A 25,151-nucleotide genomic window follows, 5' to 3' on the forward strand; every position below is an offset into this window, starting at 1 on the left:
TGCTTGCCCAAACCAAAACCCTCAGTCGATGTAGCAGCACTCCTTGCATATTCTACCTATTTGTCAGTCGATGTAGTAGCACTTCTCACATGTTCTACTCATTTGTCAGTTAATATAGCAACACTCCTTGCATGTCCTACCTTTTATCAGTCAATGTAGCAGCACTCCTCATATGTTCTTGATTCATTCCTTGCACATTCTTATTTGTTAGAAGATGTATGTAAACAGTCAAAAATAAAAATAAAAACATGCTGAATATTTTTATTTTATTAAAATAATAAAAACATTCCATTTTATTAAGTCGCAATTTGTAGTTTTTTAAAAAAATGATAAAGTTTAATTAGTTTTCTCAATTAACTTAATTGGTTTTTACATAAAGTGTACTTGGTTTTGTCATTTTTTAAGACAAAGAGTTGTTAAGAGCTGTTTTTACCACAACCATAAATTTTAAGGTCAAACTATAGAATTATATATATATATATTTCTATAGTTTGTATACATACATATATATATTTTATATATATATGTAAAAGTTATATATATATTAAGTTATATATATGTATATATATATAAAGTTATATATAAATAAAGTTATATATATATATATAAAGTATATATATATATAAAAAAAAAAAAATAGTTATATATATATATATAAAGTTATGTATATAAAAACATATATAAAGTTATATATATAAAGTATATATATATATATAAAAAAAAAAAATAGTTATATATATATAAAAAGTATATATATATATATATATATATATATATATATATATATATATATATATATATATATATATATATATATATATATATATATATATATATAAGAAAATAGTTATATATATATATATAAGTTATTTATATAAAGTTATATATATATATAAAGTTATATATATATATATATATATAAAGTTATATATATATATATAAAGTATATATATATATAAAAAAAAAAAATAGTTATATATATATATATATATATATATATATATATATAAGTTATTTATATAAAGTTATATATATATATAAAGTATATATATATATAAAAAAAAAATAGTTAGTTAGTAGAAAACGCTGTAACTGGCAGAGCCAGTGAGTGTGTTATCAGGCACACTTTGACAGCCGAATTGATCAATTGCTGCTCATCCAGCAATCAATTGCTGCTTTAAAGCTGTTGACTGAAGGCGATTTAACAACTTCTTCTGGCAGAGAGTTCCATACATTCGCTACTCGATTAAAAAAGAAGTTTTCTCTGTGCTTATGTTTTGTCATTTCCTTGAAATATTTAAAGCAGTGACCTCTCGTATGATTATTAACTATTGGAAAACGATTGCATTTTTCTAATATGTCAATATTATTCATAATTTTATACATTTGTATTAGATCTCCTCTTTGTCTCCTTTCCACTAGAGTAGTTAGGTTTATTTTTTCAAGTCTTTTTGTATAGGAAAGATTTCTGATTGATGATACTAGTTTAGTAGCTTTGTGCTGGATTTTTTCGATATAGTCACAATCAGATTATATATATATCAGTTATACATATAAATATATATATATAAGTTATTTATTTAAAGTTATATATATATATATATATATATATATATATATATATATAAAGTTATATATATATATATATGAAGTTATATATATATATGTATATATATATATATATATATATATATATACATATATATATATAAAGTTATATATATATATGTATATATATATATATATATATATACATATATAAAGTTATATATATATATATATAAAGTTATATATATATATATGTATATATATATATATATATATATATATATATATATATATATATATATATATATATATATATAAATGTATATATATATATATATATATATATATATATATATATATATATATATATATATATATATAATATAAAGTTATATATCTATATAAAGTTATATATCTATATAAAGTTATATATATATATATATATATGTTATATATATATATAAAGTTATATATATATATATATATATGTTATATATATATATAAAGTTATATATATATATATATATAAAAAGTTACATATATATATATATATATATATATATATATATAAAGTTATATATATATATATATATATATATATATATATATATATATATATAAAAAGTTATATATATATATATATAAAGTTATATATATATATATAAAAAGTTATATATATATATATATATATATATAAAAAGTTATATATATATATATATATATATATATATATATTATATATATATATATATATATATAAAGTATATATATATAAAATATATATATATATATATATATATATCACCATGTGCCTTGATGAAACTGAATTTCTACAAAAACACCCGAAAAAAACATTTCATGTCATTATTTTATATATAAATCCTAGTTATAAAAATAATAAAAATGAAAAATATTTGTTGGGAAAATTTTGAGAAATAGACCTTAAAAATTTGCAAAATTTATGAAAAATATATTTATTTTTTTTAATTGAGAACTAGATCTTTTAAATTCTTCAAAGCTGAGAAATATTTATCAGGAAAATTTTGAGAATTTGAGAAAATCTTTAAAATTGCAAAAAATTCTTGAAAATCTTGAGAAATTTTAAAATTCACAAAAATCAAAAAAGCCATAAAAACAGGATAAAAACTTTTTTTGTTCGGAGTGTTGAATGTAAAAAATTACACAACCTTTATTTCTATTGTATTTTATAGTTTCAGAATTTTATTCACTGTAAGTTATTGTAAGTTATTTATTAATAAAATTGCAACTTCCTATTTTTTAATATTTAACTGGTAAATTTTTAGAGAAAACCTATGTTTGGGAAATTAGTATTTTTCAAGGAAAAAGAATTATTTTGTGGACTTTTTCTTAATTTTTATCTTTTTTAAATCAGTTTTAGTATTAGAGTTAGGAGTAGCTTGAAGAGTAAGAAGGGTTCAAGAGTATAGGAGAATAGGAGGAGGTAGAAGAGTATATATATATTTTTTGATTTTAATAATATATAATATGTAATATTGATTTTAAATGTACTTTTACAATTGATTGAAAAAGTAAAATCTTAAAATAAGTTCTGGGAATATAATGGTATATCAAAGCTCACATTTAATTATAAATTTAACCAACGCAAATTCCTCCCCCCCCCCCTCCCCCTTTTTTTTTTTCCTCCTTTTTTTATAGATTTATTTAATTGATAAATATTTTTATCAGGACTATGGAAATAGTGTGTAAATAAGTCTAAAATTTGTAAAATTGCTAGCTTGAATGGTTTTCAGTGGAAGTTATTTGTCAATAACCATAAGAATCAGTCAAACAATCAAATCAAATCAAATCAAATATATTTCAAAATAGTTATAACATCTCAAGGAAATTTACAATAGTACAAGTACTAATATAAAGTAAATACCTGAATATACCTTATTGTCAATGATGAAAATAATAATAATAACTGATAACAATAATACTAATTATAATAATAATGATAATAATAGCAACAATAATAATAACAATATTAATAATATTAACAAAATGATAACAATTATAATATAAGGAGAATTTCATAAATAAGGATAATAACAGCAGCAACAAAAATTTAGTGAATAATGACTGCGACAACAAACATTTAGTACGAAGTAGAGAATGGTTGAATGAAAAGAGATAAATAAATAGATAGATAAATAAAGAATGCCAAAATATTGTTACTTATATTAATAATATTAGAATGAAAAAAGTTTAAAAATGGCAGATAGAAAAAAATTTCAAAATGTTAAAAATATCAAATAAAAAACTGAAGGATCTTGAATTGATATACATAATAAAGAATTCAAATATTAATTTGTAGAAATATTTAATTGTAATTTTTTAACAAATAATTAAAAAGCTTGATTTTGAATTCAGAGATTGAATTAAGAGATTTTAGATCAGGAGGTAATTTGTTCCATGAGCTAATAGATTGATATTTAATGGATTTATTTCCATATTTAGCAGAGTGACAAACAATTCAAGGTTGTTTCCTACATGCCTCTGTTCACACTCCTTCACCATTATTTACAGGGGATCATACTACTCCAAAGATGAGTTTAAACAAATATTGGAAAAGTTAGCTAACATTACTTAACTAATTGATCACAAACTGAACAAATCAGTTATAAAACTATATATAAAAAAAAGTTCATGCAGTTCATTCATATCCATTATTTCCTCTAATGGTGGAAAGTCTTTGATAATATTGCCAGTAGAGAACAAAGAAATAATAGTTGAGGGATTTCTGACTGCAGAGAATGTCTCTGTTCAAATATCTTGGAGTTTTTTGAATAACTAACATATCTTTGATAATCATAAAAGTTGCAAAAATTTTGGTTTTTATTAATTTTTTAAAATTTCAATTTTATTATTTTATTCTCAAAAATAAATTTAAATTAAAATAATGAATTTTGTTCTAAATTTAAAAACAAAAGAATTTTTTCTTTTAGTTACAATATTTTATAGCAACCTAAACTGCCAACCTACTTTAAATAAAACAAACCTTTTATTCAGTTTATCACCTAATGAGAAAGTAAAAAAGATTTTTTTTAAATATACATCCAGTGATAGCTGAAAAACAACCACCAAACTTATTGAGACTTACTTCTTATTATATTTCAACTTACTTTTGCCAAATTTCAATCTGCATCATTGATAAAAAAAAAACAGGATTATTTAAATTTATTCTTAATGAAAAATGTGCACATTGTATTTACAAGAAGTAGAAAGTTTTGTAACTTCTAATGTCACTACTTGGAAGATAAAAAGCCATATTACCTGTAATAGCAAAAATGTGATCTATTATCTAAAATGTTTAGCATGTAATGGTCAATCAACATATGCTAAAAAAACAAGCTGTTTAAGAAATCCAACAAATGACCATATTTTAAGTTGCTGAACTGACTTTTTGTTTTTCTGGAACTTAAAAATGAAAAGATTTTATTATTTTATGAAAATCATTTACACAAACAAAAAGATGATACTTTTAACTGGTTTGGCAGAATAGTGTTGCAAAATTTTGATTGTTGCAAGTTTTTATTGTCACAAATTTGATTGTCAAAAATGTAAAAAAGGAATAGTGTTGTAAATTATCACATTATTGATTGTCAAATAACAGAATAAGGAATAATGTTGCAAATAAATTTAATGAATAGTGTTAAAAATTTAAAAAAGAAAATGTTGCGAAGTTTAAGAAGTTTAATGAATTTAAGTTTAAGAAGTTTAATGAATAGTGTTGAAAACAAAAGAAAGGAATAGTGTCACAAATTATAAAAGCAGAATAGTGTCGCAAATAGTTCATTTCAGCAATTGTTTACTCATTTTGCTTATCTTTATAGCACACAGCTTTTACTGAAAAATAAAAGAAAAAAAGAAAAAACAAAGAATAATGAAAGAAAAGGTTGCTACTAAACCCCAAACCCTCAGTCGGTGTAGCAGCATTCCTTTGTAGCAGCAGGCTATAAGATAGTTAGTGTATGTACTGAAGCCCCTGGCAGCAGGCTATTTTAGTTTGACATCAGGCATGTTTTCTAAACACACATTTATAGATATTATTTTTTTATTTTTGCTATTAGTCATTAAACTCCTTTAGGACATTATTCCTTTTTTCTATTTTTGACACTATTCATTAAATTCACTTGCAACACTATTCTTTTTTGTTTGTTTTCAAGACTGTTCATTAAATTCATTTGCAACACTTCCTTTTTTTTGTTTTCAACATTATGTATTAAATTCATTTGTGACACTATTCCTTTTTTATGTTTTCAACGCTGTTATTTAAATTCATTTGCGACACTATTCCTTTTTTTTTGTGACAGGCCTTTTTAATATATTCAACACTATTCTAAAGTTCATTTTGCGACACTATTCCTGTCACCCTTTTAATTAACACTTCCTATTTAAAAAGACATAGCATAAACTTAATTTACTTTTTAAAAAATAATTGTTATTTTTGAAATTTTTATAAAATTTTGCTTCTTTTGAGACCCAACATGACATACTTTTGAAAAAAATTTTTTTACATAATATTAGGGACCCATTAAAATTTTAAAGGTCTTGAGGAACCTCAAGATAATTTCCTAGAGCATTGATATTTTTCCAGAGTATTTCTGAAATGAATAGACAACTTTTGCCCACCAGGCTAAACGAATTGTAAAAAAAACTAAAATTCACTCCACCCTAATATATATATATATATATATATATATATATATATATATATATATATATATATATATATATATATATATATATATATATATATATATATATATATATATATATATATATATATATATATATATATTGAAAAAAATTATTAGCACTAAATTTAATAAGTTTTATTTAAAATATTTTAATTAGTTTTATTTAAAATACAGTTTTAAAAATACACTAATACAAAAAATTTAATTTTTGTATTAGTGTATTTTTTGAAACTGTATTTTAAATATAACATTTTGAGACAATAAAGTTTATTGGAATTTCGTTTTTGTTTGTTTACTGGTTTGACAAGTTTTTCAATTATATCAGTGAAAACCATACTTCAAGTTTATATATAAATATATATATATATATATATATATATATATATATATATATATATATATATATATATATATATATATATATATATATATAATATATGTATATGTATATGTATGTATGTACATATATATATCAAGATAAATGTTAATGCTTTTAGAAGTTCTTTATTCAAATTTTGTTGTTTAAAAATAAATATTGTTTTAGCTTATCAAATTGGTTTCAGAAGCATATCATTATATACAAGTGCATAGATCACTAGAGTTAGCAGTTTATATAAGTGCTCTTATATTTGTTTTGAAATCATTTAGATGGGAAAAAAAAGGTTATGAAGAAAGGTACTCAGTTTAACATTCTACACATTTTTTAATAAATAACATTTTATCTATTTATTGTAAAGAAATACTGTATGCTAGGAAAGGAGATGTAAAAGTTACAATAACACACCTAATAGTTAATTGTTTTGTAGTTTAATTATTTTGTAGTTTATACTTTTGTTAGTTTAATTATTTTGAAATTGTTTTGCATTATTTTGTCGTTTAATAATTTTTTCCACATAGTTTGAATTTTGATATTATTATGTGATTCAGTATTTATATGAATGGAGATATATATATATAAACACATTTGTAATTTTAAATAGTTTGCAGTATTTACATTACCACAGAACAACTTTTTCAAACAACTAAACTCTCTAATCTTCATCAAATATTTGTGTTTCAATAAATTTATTTCAGAGTATTTTAAATTATTTTTGTTGACATTGCATGCTTTTTTAATTAAGGGGTGCAAACACCAAGTATTAATCACAAAAAAAGAATTTTCAAATTATGTAAGGGGAGCAATTGACTTATCCTCCCCATCTACCTCCCTATATATCCATCCTTGACTTCAAGTTTAAATTTACATCGGTCAACAATAGTCATGTCACATGAACTTTGAAATACTGATTTAACTAACTTCCTTATTATTCTTCATTTCTTTTATAACAATTAATCTTAGTTATGACATATGAAAAATTACACAAAACTAGTCTTGAGAGAAGCCTATATTTTGGTTTTGCTTATGACAAATCTGGTTTATCAACTTTTTTAAATTTAGTCTAAAAGCAGTGTTACTACATAACCAAAATATACTTTTTTCCATACTTTCGGACTATTCTATTAATATATTAGAGACACTTACAAAAATATGAAGTTATTACTTGAAAAACTAAGTACAATTAAATTCTACTGCTTTTCATGTGTATGGGACAATCAAGATAAAAAAAACCACTCTGAACAAAAAAAACATTTTTGGATAAAAGTGTCAACGATTACCCCTTGAGAGCCATTTGAAGTACTTCTTTAGCCGTTGCATATTTAATTAGTTCTAATAATCCTGTAAAGAAAATACAATGCAATGGATGTAGGCTTTTGTATTAGAACGCTGTTGTTGTTCATGCATATGACATGTCAGTAAGATTCCTTTTTCCGATTCTGACTTTCCGACCTGGTTTTTTTTTTTGAGAATTTTGGACCTGTAAGTGGTAAGCATTAAAAAAAGGTTTATTAGAGCATTTCTAAAAAAGAAAAGTGTTACCAGAGCAATTAGAACCCAAATATATTTGCCGATTACTGCTAGACAAGTTAAAGGGACCAATAAGAATTAGATTTTCTAGAAAGTAACTTTACTATGAAACTTTTTTACAATTTTAGTTTAGGAAATATTTGTTTATGTAATTTTCTTGTAGCATGCATTTTTTTCAATGTTTGATTGTGCTGCCAACAATTAAAGGTAGTTTTAATTAAAACTCAAGTCATGAGTTGGTTATAATGGTACTTGAAATAAGTTTAAGAAATCTTTCGAAAGTAATGAAAGATTTGAAAGTTAAAATTAAGCAACTAAAATGGACAAAGCTGTAATGTAACTGTCAAAAAATTAATAGTTATAAAAAAATGTTTATAAATGTTTATTAAAAAAAAATTGATAGTTATCAAAAAATGTTTTTAAGAAAAAATTTATTATTATCAAAATATCATATTTATAATTTTAAATATATGAAAACTCTTGACAATCAAGAAGTGAAATTTAACTGTTTAATTTGTCACTTTTGGGCACTTTTAAATTTGTTTATATAAATAGGACTTATAAAACTTTTTATTTCTTTATTGTATTGCATGGTAACTTGCCATAGTAACTTTGTTAAAGCATACCACTAATATTTGATTTAAAAAATACTTTACCAGGCTTAGTTTTTGGCTGGTGATGATTTTGTAACTAAACATAAAGCAAGCAATTTTTGATGATTGTGAACTTGAGTATACTGATCAAAGTTTTGACTGTAAAGAATTTAAAAATTCTCATCCTAAGAGGAAGAAGACTGGATCACTCCAAATATTATATTGATATTGTATCAAATACTGCCACAAATGCTATTAGAATAGGCATTTCCAACAATCAGGCAAATACAATAATAGTTCTGTTGTTATCAGGGCTGGTAGAAATGTTGATGATATTACTTTGTCACTCAGGCCACAGAATCACTGAATTTTACAGCTATCTTAGAGCTGACTTCAAATTCATTCAGCTATCAGAGATCTGAGAAACAAATAGTTAGCAACACTAAAAAGCAGATGAGAAAAAAAACTATTTTTGTGTTCTTGCAAAATACAACAATGAGATCCACCTCCTTAATATGTCAGACCTGGAGCATGGAACAGGAGGTTTTACAATTTGTTCAAAACTGTAGTTGTTGGATTTCTTTAAAATCCGTGAGTATCTTTATGGGCTATGTTTGACACTACTGATCCAAACACTGGTCATCTCAAAGAACCATGCACAGTTAACAAAGTTTCATTGCTGAAAATTGCTTATACTGGCTGGCAAATATCATGTAGGTGAAGTTCATGTTTTGCATTATTTTGAGGCTGTGGCAATTGACAAAATTGTTTGTCCTGAAAACTCATTGTTTTAATTATTTAAGCAGCACTGGCAGGAGGTGGATAGAAATCAGGTAAAGGAGTTAATCAAGTTCAACCACCAGAAGTTTATGAGAACTTTGATATAGGAGCAAATCTGCTTGAGCAATGCAAACCTGCAAAATATTATAAACAGAGATGAGAAACAATGAGGAAAGTTGAAGAAATTAAAATTAAAATGAGATCACAGTGCTTGTTGTTATATCTATACTATTGTTTCCAATAAACTCATTGTTAATAATTTTTATTCAGATCTTTAAGAAACATCTAAATAAAAATTATAAAGTGGAGATTATTGAATGATGGCAGAACTTATGGTTATGTATTTTGATAAAGGTCATGCCATCATCTACAGAATTAAAGCCATTTAACATGCAAGGTCCTTTACTTCCTAAAGTTTTGACTACTACTGCCAAGGATCAGACAGATTGTTAATCTGAGAGAAATCATCATCAAAGAGATTGATAAGATGGATGACTATATTGACTATATTCTGGGCTCCATGGTTTTTTACCTGTGAGTTCTCAGCTTCTGCTGCTTTTTAGATTTGCTTAAATAATTAATTTTTTAAATTGAAAAAAAAACTAAAGGGCTAAAATTTTGAATAATAACACCAATACTGACAGATATTTGAGCCTGAAACCATATATAGTTGTTGTGAAATCATGGAAAAATCATACCTGGTACTTGGATCCACCTACAGTTGCAATTATATTTTCCTTTTCTGACAGTGGCTTTAACAGGGACAGGAAAGAAATAGCAAAGTTTCTATAGTCAACTGAGAGAGAGAAACATATCAATATTGAATTTATGAAGAGAGACTCAGAACAGTTTTTTCAGCTATTTCTGATTTTTTTCAAAATAATTTGCTTCTTCTGTGTTAATTGTTTCTCAGCTGGTTTCTACTGCTCCATTTCTACTTACTCCAGCTGGTCCTACTTCCAATGATACCTCTTTTTAAACTAAAATTTTTTTTCAAATTTAAGAATTTTTTGTTTGTTTAAATTATAAGAATCATTGTTATCATTATTGGTTAATAATTCAATTACAGCAAGTTGATAATTTATTAGTGTAACAGACATCTTTAGTTTAATATAATTATGGAATTAGATACTTTAACAATAAACTATTAAAGTCACGAACTATTAAAATAAGTTGTTATTCAGTTCAATAATTTATGACTTGGTTTACTCACCAAAAACTCTGTTTAGCTAGCGCAAAAACTTTTTAAACTTTTTTCTTCTGTTATTTTAGTTTTTTAACGAGTGATTTTCTGTTAAAGTTTCTTTTTTTTTTTTAAACTTTTTAAACGTTTTTTTTTAAACTTTTTAAACTTTTTTTTTCTGTTATTTTAGTTTGTTAATATGTGATTTTCTGTTAAAGTTTCTTTTCTTTTTTTTTTGTTAAAGTTTTTTTTTGTTTTTTTTGTTTCAATTTTCTATTTTTTTTCAATTCTTTTTTTTTAATTTTTTTTTTTCTGAGTTATGCTTATTTTTCACTTTTTTTAAAAAAAAAAAATTAAGAGTAGCATTTTTGAAATCAGTGTACAAAAATATATTGAAAACTAAACAAATTTTAAATATTAAATTTGATTTTATTAACTGCTTTATTTTTGTTTTGTTTTGTTTAATGGTTTATTACTAGTGGCACCTATTTTTATTTGTTTCATTTTTTTATTTGTTTCATTTTTTTGCAAAAAGTACATAAACTTTACATTGTAGTTGCTCAGAGTTGTATCGCGGATTTGGAGCTGCTTTGGTGACATTATCTTGGCTTGTTTTAGTTTTATTCTTGAGAAAATTTCCGAAGCTTGGAATTTATGTTGTTATGTTTACGCACATTCTGATTACATTTGCAAAATTTTCAGCTGTTTTCATATTGTTTATTATTGCTTTTGGATTTGGCTTTCATCTTTCAGTGTTTGAGGAAAGAAAGGTATTGTTTTATTTAAATTTAATTGAATATGTTATTTTTTTTTTTTTTTTTGTAATTCAGTTATACTTTTATATGACATTTAATTCTTTGTTAAATTTGTTTTTGGGAAATTTTAAAATAGAAAAGAATTTCAAGAATTTTTTCATTTAAAAGAAAGTTTTTAAATTTTTTTTAACTTCTATTGCTGTAGGATGAAGATAGTAGTACAAATGCATTTGAAACTGCCACACGCTCTATGCTTAAAACCACATTAGGAATGTTAGGAGAATTTGAATATGATACAGTATTCAATACATACAACAAAACACAAATTAATATTGCATGGGCTGTTTATGTTGCATATTTGGTAATCAATTGCATCATTTTAATGAATTTATTGGTAAGTTTTCTTTGCACCGCCTATTGTACACCACAAATTTATCTCTGCTTTAATATTTTATCTTTATAATATATATTGTTTTAAATTGATTGATTTAAATCAATTTAAATCATGATTTAAATCAGAAGAATAAAAATCATGATATTAATTGAGTTTTTTGATTTTAATTATTTTTAACGATTATTTATTGATTAATCAAATTAAAGTAAATTGCACTAGCTAAATATAACTACTGCATAAACTAGTATTAGTTATAATTGTCAGATAATACATTATAAAATATATATTAGTCATATAAATCATTAAATTTATTGTAAGATTTTTATCCATATAAGTAAATTTTTTTTTTCATGTTTCAACTTATTGACTAATTACATTAATTTCTGTTTTTGTTACTATTTATATAATTAATATAAATATATTCCTTTTATATAAGAGTATATTCAAATTTTTTTAAATTACAGGATTTATTTATAATTGGTTGTTATTTTTTAGTTGTAAAATAAAATTAATATAACTAGAAACAAAAATGTCTGGTGCCAGTAGAAAAAGAAAATTCAGTTTGGACACGGTTTAAAGAAATATCTGCAAAGTTTGGGAAAAAAAAGTAATAAAGCTAAATGCAAAAGCTGTGGTGTACAAATACAAGGTTTGGTTGCTTGAATGAGAAACCACAAAAGTGATGGTAGTTTTCTGAAAGATGTTCAAGATGACAAAAACATTATTTGTCAAGAAACCTTAGAAAATATCAACCAGACAACTGAAGAACCACAAATTAGTCAATGTTCTGTTAAGAAAATTGAATCTATTTAATCTGCTGTAGATAAAACAAGTTTTTTGTGTTAAAATAAAAAGACGGTGACAAGACCAAGTAGTGGCAAAACAGTGATAACTAAATTGGATTCATACCTTATTAAAACCACTAAATCTGAAAAAGAAGGTATTGATGAGCAGATAGCAAGAATGATTTATGCTACTAACTCGTCTTGCAGAATGGTTGACCATCCAGAGTTTATCAAGATGATCCATTTTTTACGCCCATGATATAACCCTCCTAATAGAATCAATATTGGTGGAAAACTACTAAATACTGTTCACAAGAACAGTTTAACTATCTGTTCAGGTTTGCTACATGATCAGTTTTTAACCATGAGTATTGATGGGTGGAGCAATGTTCATAATGAACCAATAGTTTGTGCAACAGTAACAATAATGAATTCAGATATCTATCTTGCAGATACAATTGGTACCACCGGCCATTCACATACTTCTGACTATTTGGTTGACATTGCTGTTAATTCTATCAACAAATGCGAAAAACAATTTAGTTGTAAAGTTTGCAGTGAAGTAACTGATAACGCAGCAAATGTGTGGAAAGTGAGACAATAATTGGAAACTCAAGATAATGTTAATGTTATCACATATGGATGTTCAGCTCTCAATTTCTTATTAATTATTATTTATTAAAATTGATATTCTCAATCTATTGGCCCAAGATTTAGCAATTCTAAACATCAAGGAGCAGATTGTTCAAGTTGTTAAATATTTTAGAAACAACCATATTGCTGCTGCTACATACAAAGCAAAAGAGGGGCCACGACTTATTATGCCCCAAGATGTCAGATGGAACACATTGGCTAATTGTCTTGAATCCTATCTAAAACACTGGCCGATTCTGTTAACAATTTGTGAAGAAAACAGAACAATAATTGATAAGAATATTACAAATATTATAAATAACCTTGGTGTAAAGTGAAGTGCAGAAGAACTGTTACTAATGCTTAAACCAACATCAGGACAGTATTGTGACATTGGTGACGGTGTAGTGATATGGAAAAATCTTCCGAAGGAATTAAGTCCTAAACTTAGCTAAGATAAATTTATCCAAAAGAATACAACAGGCAATTACCCAGCTCATTTCTTGGCTACTATTGTTAATCCTAAATACAGAGGTAAAGAATGATAAAGAAATAGAGATTGGAATGGACTTTAACTTTTACTTTTGAAGTTTTTGTTAACATTGAGTTAGGGATTCTGGGAAATTCATATACAGAAATTCTATGGTTTTTAACAATCCTTATATCTCAATATACACTTATTGCTCAAATTTTATTTTTTATGCCCAAACTTGTAAATTGTTTACAACTCTTATGAATTAAATCAAAATCTATTTGGTTGAACAGTTTAAAACTCTTTGGTTAACATTTCATATTGTAAATTCTTTTAATTTTTTTTAATAAATGCCATTCACATAAGTGAATGGTATCTATTTACAGACAGTTCATTCTGAAGCCTCAAAGCCATGCTGTTTGACAACAGAAAAAACTAACTGTCCGTTCTGATGGTTCACTCTATGTATGTTAAAAAGGATTACACTAGTGCCAAGATGTTGCTAAGTGCCTTGAAGTATGATGCCTATGCATATGATATTGTCAGATACTTCAAAATGGTGTCATTTCTCTAGAGTCTTTAATGTTTCTTTTGCTTCTGGGACAGTCATAACACTAAGGTGCATTGCCACAGAAAAAGACTGTTCAGAACGAATCAAGTTCTCTGTGGCAATTTTGAGTAATGATGTTGGGAAGAGCAGTTCCCAAAAGAAAGATGCTAGAATAGTTTGTCACTCAAAGTTTATATTCTTGATGATTTCATCTCAGCAAATTCAAGGAGAACATGAAAGCTTACCTAGAGGAGCTAGGTGTGCACTTTCAGCAAGATATATTGGGCTTTAAATATCTTTATCAAAGACATTATGATAAAAACATTATGAGGAGCTACATTTAGGGCTACTTCCTGAAATTAATTTACAGTACACTCACAAATCTATTTGTTTCTGAAGCTTTTTGAGTGATTTGTTACAATCTTTTTTTATTCAATATGCAATCATTTCTTAAGACATAAGTCAAGTAGGAAAGGTAAATGATTTGGGTTGTCTGGAAAGCGAGTTGGAAAGTTCACTATTTGAGTTAGAGATTGAGAAAGACAAAAGTTGTGGGCCTTAACACCTGCAGAGTCACTGACACTAGAGCCAAGCCATTCAGTTTAATGAGCATTAAAGTCACCAACAACAATGATATTGGCTAATGGATAAAGAGAGAGGGTTTGTTCATTTTGATCAGAAATAACATCAAAAAGAGTGCAATCTTGAGATGAAGGAGAGTGATATAGAACAAAAAGAAAAGCAATAGTGTGAAGTGGTGCTAAGCGAAAGCACATCAAAGAATAGTTAGTGGATTCAAACCTAGTTTCCAGACACATGGGTGAATTCTTATGAATGTAAATACTCAGGCAAAGCATGTGACTATTGGAGTCTTTACGAATTAAAAAAAGATAACCATCAACACTAAGATCACAAGATGAGACAGCCAAACTCAAATTAGTCTCACAAAGAGCAAGTAGGTCTGGTGAACTTTGCAAGAGATAAGACTCAACAGAAGAAAATTTACTTTGAAGACCACTAATATTAGCGAATGGTAGGTTCAGAGAACTTGGTGATGACAATAGTTTTTTGTGTTTTGTAGTTATTGGTAATTTAGTCATTTTTAAATATGTTAAAGAACTTGACTCAAAGCATAAATAGTACTCAGTACACTATTTAATAGTCCAAGTAATCGCCTCATTACTATTAATAAACCCTAAGCTGTAACAAAAGAGTGCAAATGTGGCCTCGACATCGCACACCAAAAGTATGAACAGGGACAACATCCATGCACAACATGGCAATGTTAGTACTCTGATATTTTACAGCTGTTGATGGAATCACCCTCTTTGAGAGCTATCACAGAGTTTGGGAAACCTGACTACCAGCCAGCCTCAGAACCATGAAACTGAGTTTTAGAGCTGTACTTTCATTATTAGGTAATAGAATGAGTTGCCTAGTCATAAAAACAGAGCAAAACCCATGCATTGAGTCAAAAAGATCCAGCATTCAACATCCTAAACTGGAAACAATGTATTATAAATACATTGTTTCTAATAGATGAAGAAGGGGTGCGGGGCTGGTCAACAGATAGAATCTGTTTACCCCTTAAGTCTTTGCTTAGGAGGCCTTTTACAAGAAAGTAGCTGGTTGTGTTTAGCATCTGCCTAAAATGAGACACTATCTCTAGCTTTTACTCAACCAAGAGTTAAGTTGGAGTTGGCTTCTCCTACCCTTTGCCTAAAAAAGAGTATCCTACAAGGCAGCAGGACATGAAACAAGTTGTACTGGGTTACATGTTACCAGCAGCAGGATAACCTGACCTGACTTAAAGGTCTTCTTTCTAAGGTAATAAGTTCACTAACGGAAATGTCATCCAATACCTCACAACATCATTAGAGCAAAAGTGAAGAAGGTGAATTTCTGTCTCTTAAGAGGCAGCACGTTAGGCAGATCTGTTTCGATATTCAAAAACTGCAAAACTTCTATGGAACTAGCACCTAGCTCTACCAGAAGAGGTAAGAGATGATTAATATCTTCACTGGATGAACTTTACTTAAGTTATTAATTTCATCCACTATTATGAAATACCTTTATTAAAAGTAAGGAAACAAAAAGCATCCGTGTTTGAACAAATATTGTTTATTTAAAATGATATTATCAACTTTTAAATACATAATTTTTCAAAATGAATTCATAATTTGAAAAAAAAAGTTGGGAAGTGTTTCATTATGATAATTTTGTTTCATCAATAACAAAATCAAATCAATTATAAAGATTAAAAATTATGTTAATATATCCAGGTTAGGATGTTCATGTTTTGTTATAACAAAACTTTCTTCAGAATACTTTCTGAAGTCAGTTGACAATGACAGTACATGAGAATCAAATAAATTGTCTATTTTAACACCTGTATATTTAGATGTTTTACATACATTGTACCCAGTATTATGAGCATTATAATGTATGATAGAAAGATTTTCAATTATAAGTGTGCATTCATTTTCATGGACAAGTAGATATACAATCTTTCCAAAATATGGGGAACAAAGTTTCGTAAGCCTAAGATTACAATTAAGTCTAGCATGTACTTTACAGCATCTTTGATTACCTAATTTGCATAAAAACATTCTTCATATAGTGGAATTTCACTAAAAACAGATATTGGCATCGGTAAGCAAGCAGGCATGATTTCAAGACCAGGACCTATTTCTACACTGAGTATACTAGCAAAGTTTGACAAATCAAGATGTAGTTGTATTTGCTGATGCCATGCAATACTTTTGTAAACGTTTTTAAAGTTGTGCAAAATTTGACATTGCTCTTTTGCAGGAGCATGTTTTCTTTCAAATGGCTTGGTTTCTTCAAATAACTTAGTGAAGGTCCCAGTTGTGAAATTTTGGTAAGATAGTGAACAACATGTATGTAACAGTACGTCCTGAAAATATTTCTGTAAACAATGTGACGAATGCTAGTCACCTCTGTTAAATAAGTTATGAAAGGAATAGTCAATTTTGGAGCAAAGATTATTCCACATATTTCCAACAGTATATGAACTAATCAAAAATACTAGTTATCAGTTTCGACAAGATCGCCAAGCAACAAACAAAAAAATCTTCCTAAACACCAACTTTGAGTTGCATTCATACCTAACCCTTTGTCTTTAAAAATAAGTTTTTCACATGTTGTTGGCAATGGCCTGACCTTTATTATCAATGCCAAAGTTAAAAGTTAGCAGACAGCTTGTCTGCAAGGAGTTTTACAATTGTGTGTTTAAGAAATACCATAGTGATAATGAAAATTTTTTAAAAGATCACTTAAAGTCTTTAATGATTCTAAGATTGACTCACAAAATACACAAAAGTAACCCATTGTTTATTCTAATATTGATGAAAATGTTGCAAGTGAAAAATACAAACAAAAAACGCCATTAAAAATGCAATTTAAAATTAAAATACAAAGAAAAACTATATAGTTTGCATATAAATAAATTTAAAAAATAAAATTAAAATTAGTATTCCCAGTTCTAAAAAGTATTATTATTAATTTACAACTTAATAATATACACAATTTGTAGTTATCCAAAATTTAATTTAAAATAATTACTTCTCAAAATTCCATTTTTTTTAGTTATAACGGATGCATTTTTTGAAAAACTTTTAACACGTATCTTATGTCAGCAAGAAAGTAAAATTTCCATTTAATGCATGCGCTTAAGAACAGTGTTTATAAAATTTAACATTAACTTGTATTTAATGAAAGCAACACAAAATCAAGTGTTGGTTTTTTACAGTGTACATGTTGGAGTCATATGTGTCTATCAAGGAAAGTTTATTTGATAGCCTTGAGTGAGATACAATCATTCAAAGATATGCACTTTTGTCCTCTAAATTGAGCAAATTGTTCATAGAATAGCTGCTGCTATACTTTGCACATTATATATATATATATATATATATTAATTTGATTGAGGTAATTTATTTTAAATATCTTTAGGTTGGTTTGGCAGTAGATGATATAAAAGGTGTTCAAAAAAAAGCTGCTTTACAGAGATTAGCAATGATGGTAACTATTGAATAGCTAATATAACACTACAAAATGAATTTCAATTAAATTTACATAAAACATATTTTTACTAGGTTGATCTTACATTAGATGTAGAGAAGGCTTTGCCAATTTCAATTCAAAAAAAACTTGTAAGGCTAGAAGAATCTATTTTACCTAATGTTAACAAAACATGGAGTGTTTGGTCATGCTGGTCAGATTCTCCATTAGTAAAGCCTTATGAAAAGGTATTTCATAAACAATGTTTTTTGTTTTTTGAGTTGTTTTAAATAAGTAAAAAATATTTAGTTGTTTCATAAAGTATTTAAGATCACAACTAAAGATTTATAAATATACTAGCTGTCATGACCCGTAAATACGGGTCTTGGTAAATCTATTTTACACCAACCTTTTCTATACTTAATCCTTACTTAAAAACAACTATATACATACAGAAAAACTATACTATAAAGCTATAAAAAATTTTATTATATTAAAACTATATAAATTATTATATTAAAGTTATTTATATTATTTATATTATATTACTTATTTATATTAAAGCTATAAAAATAACTATATATAAATAACTTTAAAAAACTTAAAATGTTTCGGTATACGTTGCTATTTATCAAAATATTGAATATTAGTACCAGTCTAAGTAATATTTAAAATACCTGCTTGAAATGTGTTAATTAATTACCATCAGTATAAAAAGTTTCAAAAAACAAGAGATGACTTAATTATGTGGAATAACGAACTTACCATGACCCTTATAATACTGGTCATGGTAAGTCTATTCCACACTGACTATTATAATAATTTCGATTTGTTTCAATAATTTTTAAAAAAGAGACAAATATAAAAATCTTTGTTTTGAGTTAATGATTAATTCAATACTGATTGAATAGTTCAATACTATAGAACAAATAGTTCAATACTTTAAAATTCTATTAAACAAATAAAACAAAAAAAAATGGGGACAGGAGATTATTTTTTTCTTTAATAAGTTTCTGTTAATTTTTTTTTCAGACTTGCAGCTTTCTAGGCCTCTTGCTTCTTTAATTTTAAAGAAAATTAAAGTTTGCATGTAAAATCTTTTTTCTATAAGAAAGAAAGTTGTCTCTTTAATGCGCAGACTTAACTAATTACTAAGCACATTAATAACTTAAGTATCTCTATTATGACATCTGACCCGTAAAAATACAGGTCTTTGCAAGTCTATTCCACATTGATGTTTTCTGTACTTTTTCTTTATATATATATATATATATATATATATATATATATATATATATATATATATATATATATATATCCTAGCTTTCCTGACCCATAAAATACGGGTTTTTTCCAAATCTACCATTTCTATACTTATCTATTCTACACCAATCAACTCAGTACCTATTATTTATTTACTTCAATATTTTTTCGTAAAATAATTAATTTTGAAAAATTGCTTTAGGAGCAAAAAAAATTAACATACGCACCTTTTCCGCATACCTAGAGCTTATAAGAGATTTATAATTAGGTTTGTTTTTCTCCTAAACCCATATCATTGATAGCTCTGTGGTTCAGTGCGCTGTCATCAGTGTCGTTTTGGGGGATTAAAGACCTCCCCTAATAAATTTTGAATATTTTTCAAGCTTGCTGTATTTATAGCAATATTTATAGCAAAATTTTTATTATAGTATATATCTATAATAATTATAGCAATATTTATAGCAAAAAAATAATAATATAGCAAAAAATTTTTCTAATTGTTAAAATAAAATTCAAAAGTTTTCTCATTTTTATAGATTTATTATACATGTTGTTCCATATACTGCCTGAAAACTCAGCATATGCTAAAGACGTTTACACTTACAGGCGTTTGTACGCAACGCTATATAAATGGCAGAATTAAGAAGATCTTAGAACATTAAAAGCTATATACTATAAAGCGCTAAGGGATCATCCATAAATTATGCAACACTAAACTTATTTTTTAAAAATAAGGAGATCTTAAGTTCTTTTATGTGGCGATTTTTGTTAAATGTAGTTAATTTGTATGTAGTAATTTCATTGTATGTAGTAATTTCATTGTATTTTAAAATGTAGTAATTTCATTAAATGTAAGCTATTTTGATTTTTTATTTAACTTACAACTCGGCGAGGGAAATTTTGATCTTTTTTGTTTTGTTCATTAGTGAAATTTAGCCTTGCATAATTTATGGGCAATCCCTAATCTAAAAGTTAAGCCAAAAAATAATGGAGTATACTATTTCAGAATGTTTAATGGGGACTCAGTAAAATAGCTGTAAAACTCTAAATTTTCTGATTATGTCAATATTAAATAGTTTTAACTTTGATTATTTAAAAAAATAATCAAATAGTTTAATTTAAATATAAAATTAGAATTTTCAATTATGTTCTTATTAAAAACATACTTTTTAAACCCCTTTACTGTTTTAAAAAAAGTTAAAGTTGCCATGAAGCAAGTTCAAATCATCAGCATTCTTTTTTTTTTTTTAATTTTTGTTATTTAAAATACAAAACAAAACAACTTTATAGTTTATAGATTTTATATCCTATATATAAACATGTTGTATACTCATTTTCCTTGCACAAACTCAAATTAGTTGTAAAAAAACTTGAAATGTAAAACTAAAATAACATAATTATCTCAATCATGACACATACGCAACAAATTTCCCCTCGTTTTTTGATTGAAATGAAATTGAAAATGAAATTTTTTGATGAAATTTTTAGAATTTTTAGCTTTTTTAAAATTCTTTTTGTTTGTTAAAGTGTATAATATCGATACATATGTTTGTATATAATCTCTATAAAACTTCACAAGTATATTGTATTGTAAAAAATCTAACAAAATTAAAAAAAAAAAATGCCAGTGGTAGGACTCGAACCATGGCTTTTTTGCTCAGAAGCACTGCGTGCTAAACACTTGGCCATGCTTATGCACTCGGCCATGACTAATAACATGGCATGTTGACTGTCATTTTAAAGCTATTTCATAATTTTTTTAATGGAAACGAATGCTATAGATCAAAATTAAGGAGAGGTTGACCCAATACAATTTTCAAGTGAAAATCAAACCGTAAAACTTGATATATGTTTAAGTATGCTTTAACATTACATAATTTAAAGTTTATGTATGTTAGATATTTGCATAAACTTTCATTCATATTTTCTTATAAAACAAAATGCTGCAAATATTTTAGTTAGAGTTATTTGGTAAAATTAAAATTGTTTTGGGATTCAGTTTAATTGTTTCCTTAAAATACTTTTTTCTGCTATACCTGATTTATTATAACTGTCTTTAATTAAATTTTTATCATGTTTGTTTATTTGTGTTAATAGTATTTTTCTGCTTTTGCCTATGAAACACATCAATCTTTTAGGTATTAAAATTACCTAAAAAAAATTAGTGAAAAAAAAGGCAAGAATGTTACAAAAATGTTAGTGATTGAGTTTTAATGATAAACATAAAACTCATATTTAAAAGAATTGGTTGGTTAAAATATAGCAACTGGCAGCTATTAATTATTTAGGTATAATTTAAACTAAATTGCATTATATCTTACAAAGTAGGTTTGTTTAAACTTTTATTTGTACGTATCTGTTTTACTTGATAAAGTGATCATTCTTATAATTTATATAAAAGATATGAGAAAGTTAACAAGTTGGCGAACAAACTATAAATTAGGCTTATCAAAGCAAATTTCTAAATCAGAGAAATCAGGGGTTTTTCTTTTTTTTCTTCAAAAAGTCAGGGAAAATACTTTTATATTTTTAAATTTTTTAAAATGTATTAACACAAAATCAAGCAAACACACAAAACTTTAACTCTATCAAACCATATCAGTTCTTTGGAATTTTTAACATCAGTTTTTTGGAATTCGCTTCCTTCATCTTGTTTTCCTAATTCACATAATTTGTAATCTTTCAAGTTGTCTGCCAATCGTTATCTTAAAGCTCTATAAACTTCATCTTTTTTCTTCCAGTAACTTCCTATTCTAATAGTGGTTGCTTGCAGCCCACAGTGGGACAAAATCAAGTTTTTTGTATCAAAATTATTTTTGTAGTTTTTTTTTAGAATAGCTATATTTTTATATAAAATGCATAAATAAAGTAATAAACAGGTAATTATATAATATAAAAAAAAAAATTAAAAAAATTAAATTTTGGTGAAAAGTACAAAATATTTTTAATGGACAAGACAACTTTTATCAAAAATTGCCTTTTGGAACACATGTCAAATTAACATGTAAATAACCGCATAAAATTACATTTAAATTAATAATTGTTTTTTTAATTAGATATTCCCTCTAATGAACACGTCTTCACCGTTATGACAAATTTTCACCATGCAATGCTAACATTGGTTTTTTGGTATTTTAGCACACTCTGTCCCACTGTGCAGCCTTATTAAAAGTGAAGAAGAAAAAAATGTTGAAAAAAAAAATCATGGAAACTTATAAATTTCATTCATTTTACCATATGCTCTTTAAATCATTAAAAAAAAATCTACTTGCAACTATATTATTACCGAAAGTTTCTCATCTTTGAAATAATTAAACAATAATTAAAAATAAAATTCTATATCAGAAATAAAATTCCATTTTAGTCCTTCTATTTAGCTTTATGTTCATATGTTTTAAATTTTTTCTAATAGTAATGAAATTATAATAAATGTCTAAACTAATTTGTTTTGATAATGGTTAGATCTATCTTGAAAATCATTTATGATGGGGTTAGCTTAAGTGATCTGATAATAAAGCAAAGACTAAATGTAGTGTACATTTATTTAAATAGTAGGAGCCAGTTATGTGTTATGAAAAATGTAACCATTATACAAAAGTGAATTTTTGAAAATTCAACAAATATGCAGTTAATAGTTATCATGTGATTAGTTTAGCTAATAGACCAATGAATAGTTATCATGTGATTAATAGACCAATGAATAATAAGACAATAGACAATCACAATATTTTTTAAATCACTCAGAATGCAAAATTTAAAGAATAAAACACAGCAAGAAATTATAACAAAATTTTATGAAAATTAAATTGAATATGGAAAGATATTCACAGTTAGACACTATTTGAAAGAGGAAGTCTACTGCAGAACAATATATGGTATATTAAAAAAATATGAAGAATGTGTTTCAGCAGTTCGCAAGTCAGGGAGTGGTTGCAAAACTCATAAAATATCAGTTGCATAGTCAGCAGTCATTGTAAGAAACAACTTTTTTTTTTGAATTACAACAGTAATTCAAAAAAAAAATGGTATTGGATTTTAGGCATCAATTGACATTAACGAAGAATCATATTTCCACTTAAAATCAGATTCAATTGCAGGAAATAATTATTTTTTCCACAATGAAAGTCAATACATTTGAGGAACTGGTTTTCATTGAAACACCAAACAGCATCACAAGTGAGATTTATTGCAAAATGATTAAAATGAATCTTGTATCTTTTATCAGTTGTTATCATTATGACAATAATTATATTTTTGAGCCTGGTTTGGTCTCTGCTCACTATTCGCATGAAAATTATAACTTTAACTTTACCTTGGCATTTGCTGAAACATTAGCATTGCTTAATGATATAAAGATTCTATTTGTGACTAAAATTGACAATCCACAAAATTATTATTAATGTCATCCTTAATGCCATGTCATGCTTAATGCCATCCATCCATCCATTATTGGTTTGCAATATTGTCTGAGGTGGTGTTAAGTAGGCAAGGTGTTAAGTAGGTAAGGTTTAATAAAGATGAGGATCAGCAGCTATCCAATTCATGAACCCTAAGTTTCAGAAAACAACTTAATGTTTTTGCTTGCAGAAAAATGAGTTAATCTACTGGCAGATGTATTTCTTGGAATTGTACACACAAATTTAGTAAGTAGTAACAAGTTACTAGCTCTATTGAAGGTTTTGGCAAAATCAAGAAAAATTACAATTTTAAAATATAACTCTATAGCATAAATAGTTAGATCAAATGGTTCCGTAAAATTTGTTAAACGAGTTTACCACAGGTGAAGTCTTATTGGTTTGCATCAAGAAGATTGTTAGTAAGTACTTTTAGTTTAACTACTTCTTTAAATCTTTAAGCATCTTTAACAAGTATTCCCATTGCTTTTTGTTAATTTCCAGCTATTTGAAACAGAACTTGTGCAACTTGAGTTGATTGACTGAAGATTATTAAATGTGGAGAGGAAAATTGTGGAGTGGAGAACAAAGTTTCTGTTAAAACCACTGAAAAAAACTGCTTGTTTAAAAGATTTCACATTTATACTGAATCAGTTGATAGTTTGATTAACAAAAGCTTGAATCAAAAAAAAAGAGTGAGATATCAAATATTGATTTTATTTCTGCTTGTTAACAAGAATAAAGCGACTTTTTTTTTTTTAATTTATTCATTCTTGCTCCATGTTTCCATAATCTAGTATTAAAGGTGGTTTTTAACTCTACACACATAGTTATGATGATTTTTTTAAAGAAGTTGTTCAAAAAGGTCGATTTGTATTTGCATCAATATTGAAATTTATGCAGCTAACTGCAACCAATGGCAACCAGCTGCAACCAATTGACTACAAAAAACTGAGATTTTTGCAACCAACTGGCTACAAAAAACATTTTAATAGCGTTTCTTAGTGGTGCATCTGTTGATAAGTATTTTAAATGAAAATCTCCTTGCAAATTTTTTGATATTGAATTTAATAAAAAGTTTGAAACATCTATCATTGAAATAGGATGATGTTTCTTGCATGTTTGTATATGTGCATTTGAAGTCATAA

At 25.9% G+C, this 25,151-nt stretch overlaps 1 protein-coding gene across 1 annotated transcript in view; it reads left to right on the top strand.

The window, feature by feature from the left end:
• Positions 1–25,151, top strand: part of LOC100203910 (transient receptor potential cation channel subfamily A member 1 homolog) — a 102,630-nt gene that overhangs the window by 73,410 nt on the left and 4,069 nt on the right. The window contains exons 16-20 of the mRNA XM_065793161.1: positions 6,817–6,947; positions 11,291–11,504; positions 11,695–11,883; positions 18,299–18,367; positions 18,442–18,594. Coding sequence (XP_065649233.1) covers positions 6,817–6,947; positions 11,291–11,504; positions 11,695–11,883; positions 18,299–18,367; positions 18,442–18,594 — 756 coding nt within the window. The remainder of the gene's footprint in view (positions 1–6,816; positions 6,948–11,290; positions 11,505–11,694; positions 11,884–18,298; positions 18,368–18,441; positions 18,595–25,151) is intronic.

Source organism: Hydra vulgaris, chromosome 03 (assembly GCF_038396675.1).
Source record: "Hydra vulgaris chromosome 03, alternate assembly HydraT2T_AEP".
Taxonomy (NCBI): Eukaryota; Metazoa; Cnidaria; class Hydrozoa; order Anthoathecata; family Hydridae; genus Hydra; species Hydra vulgaris.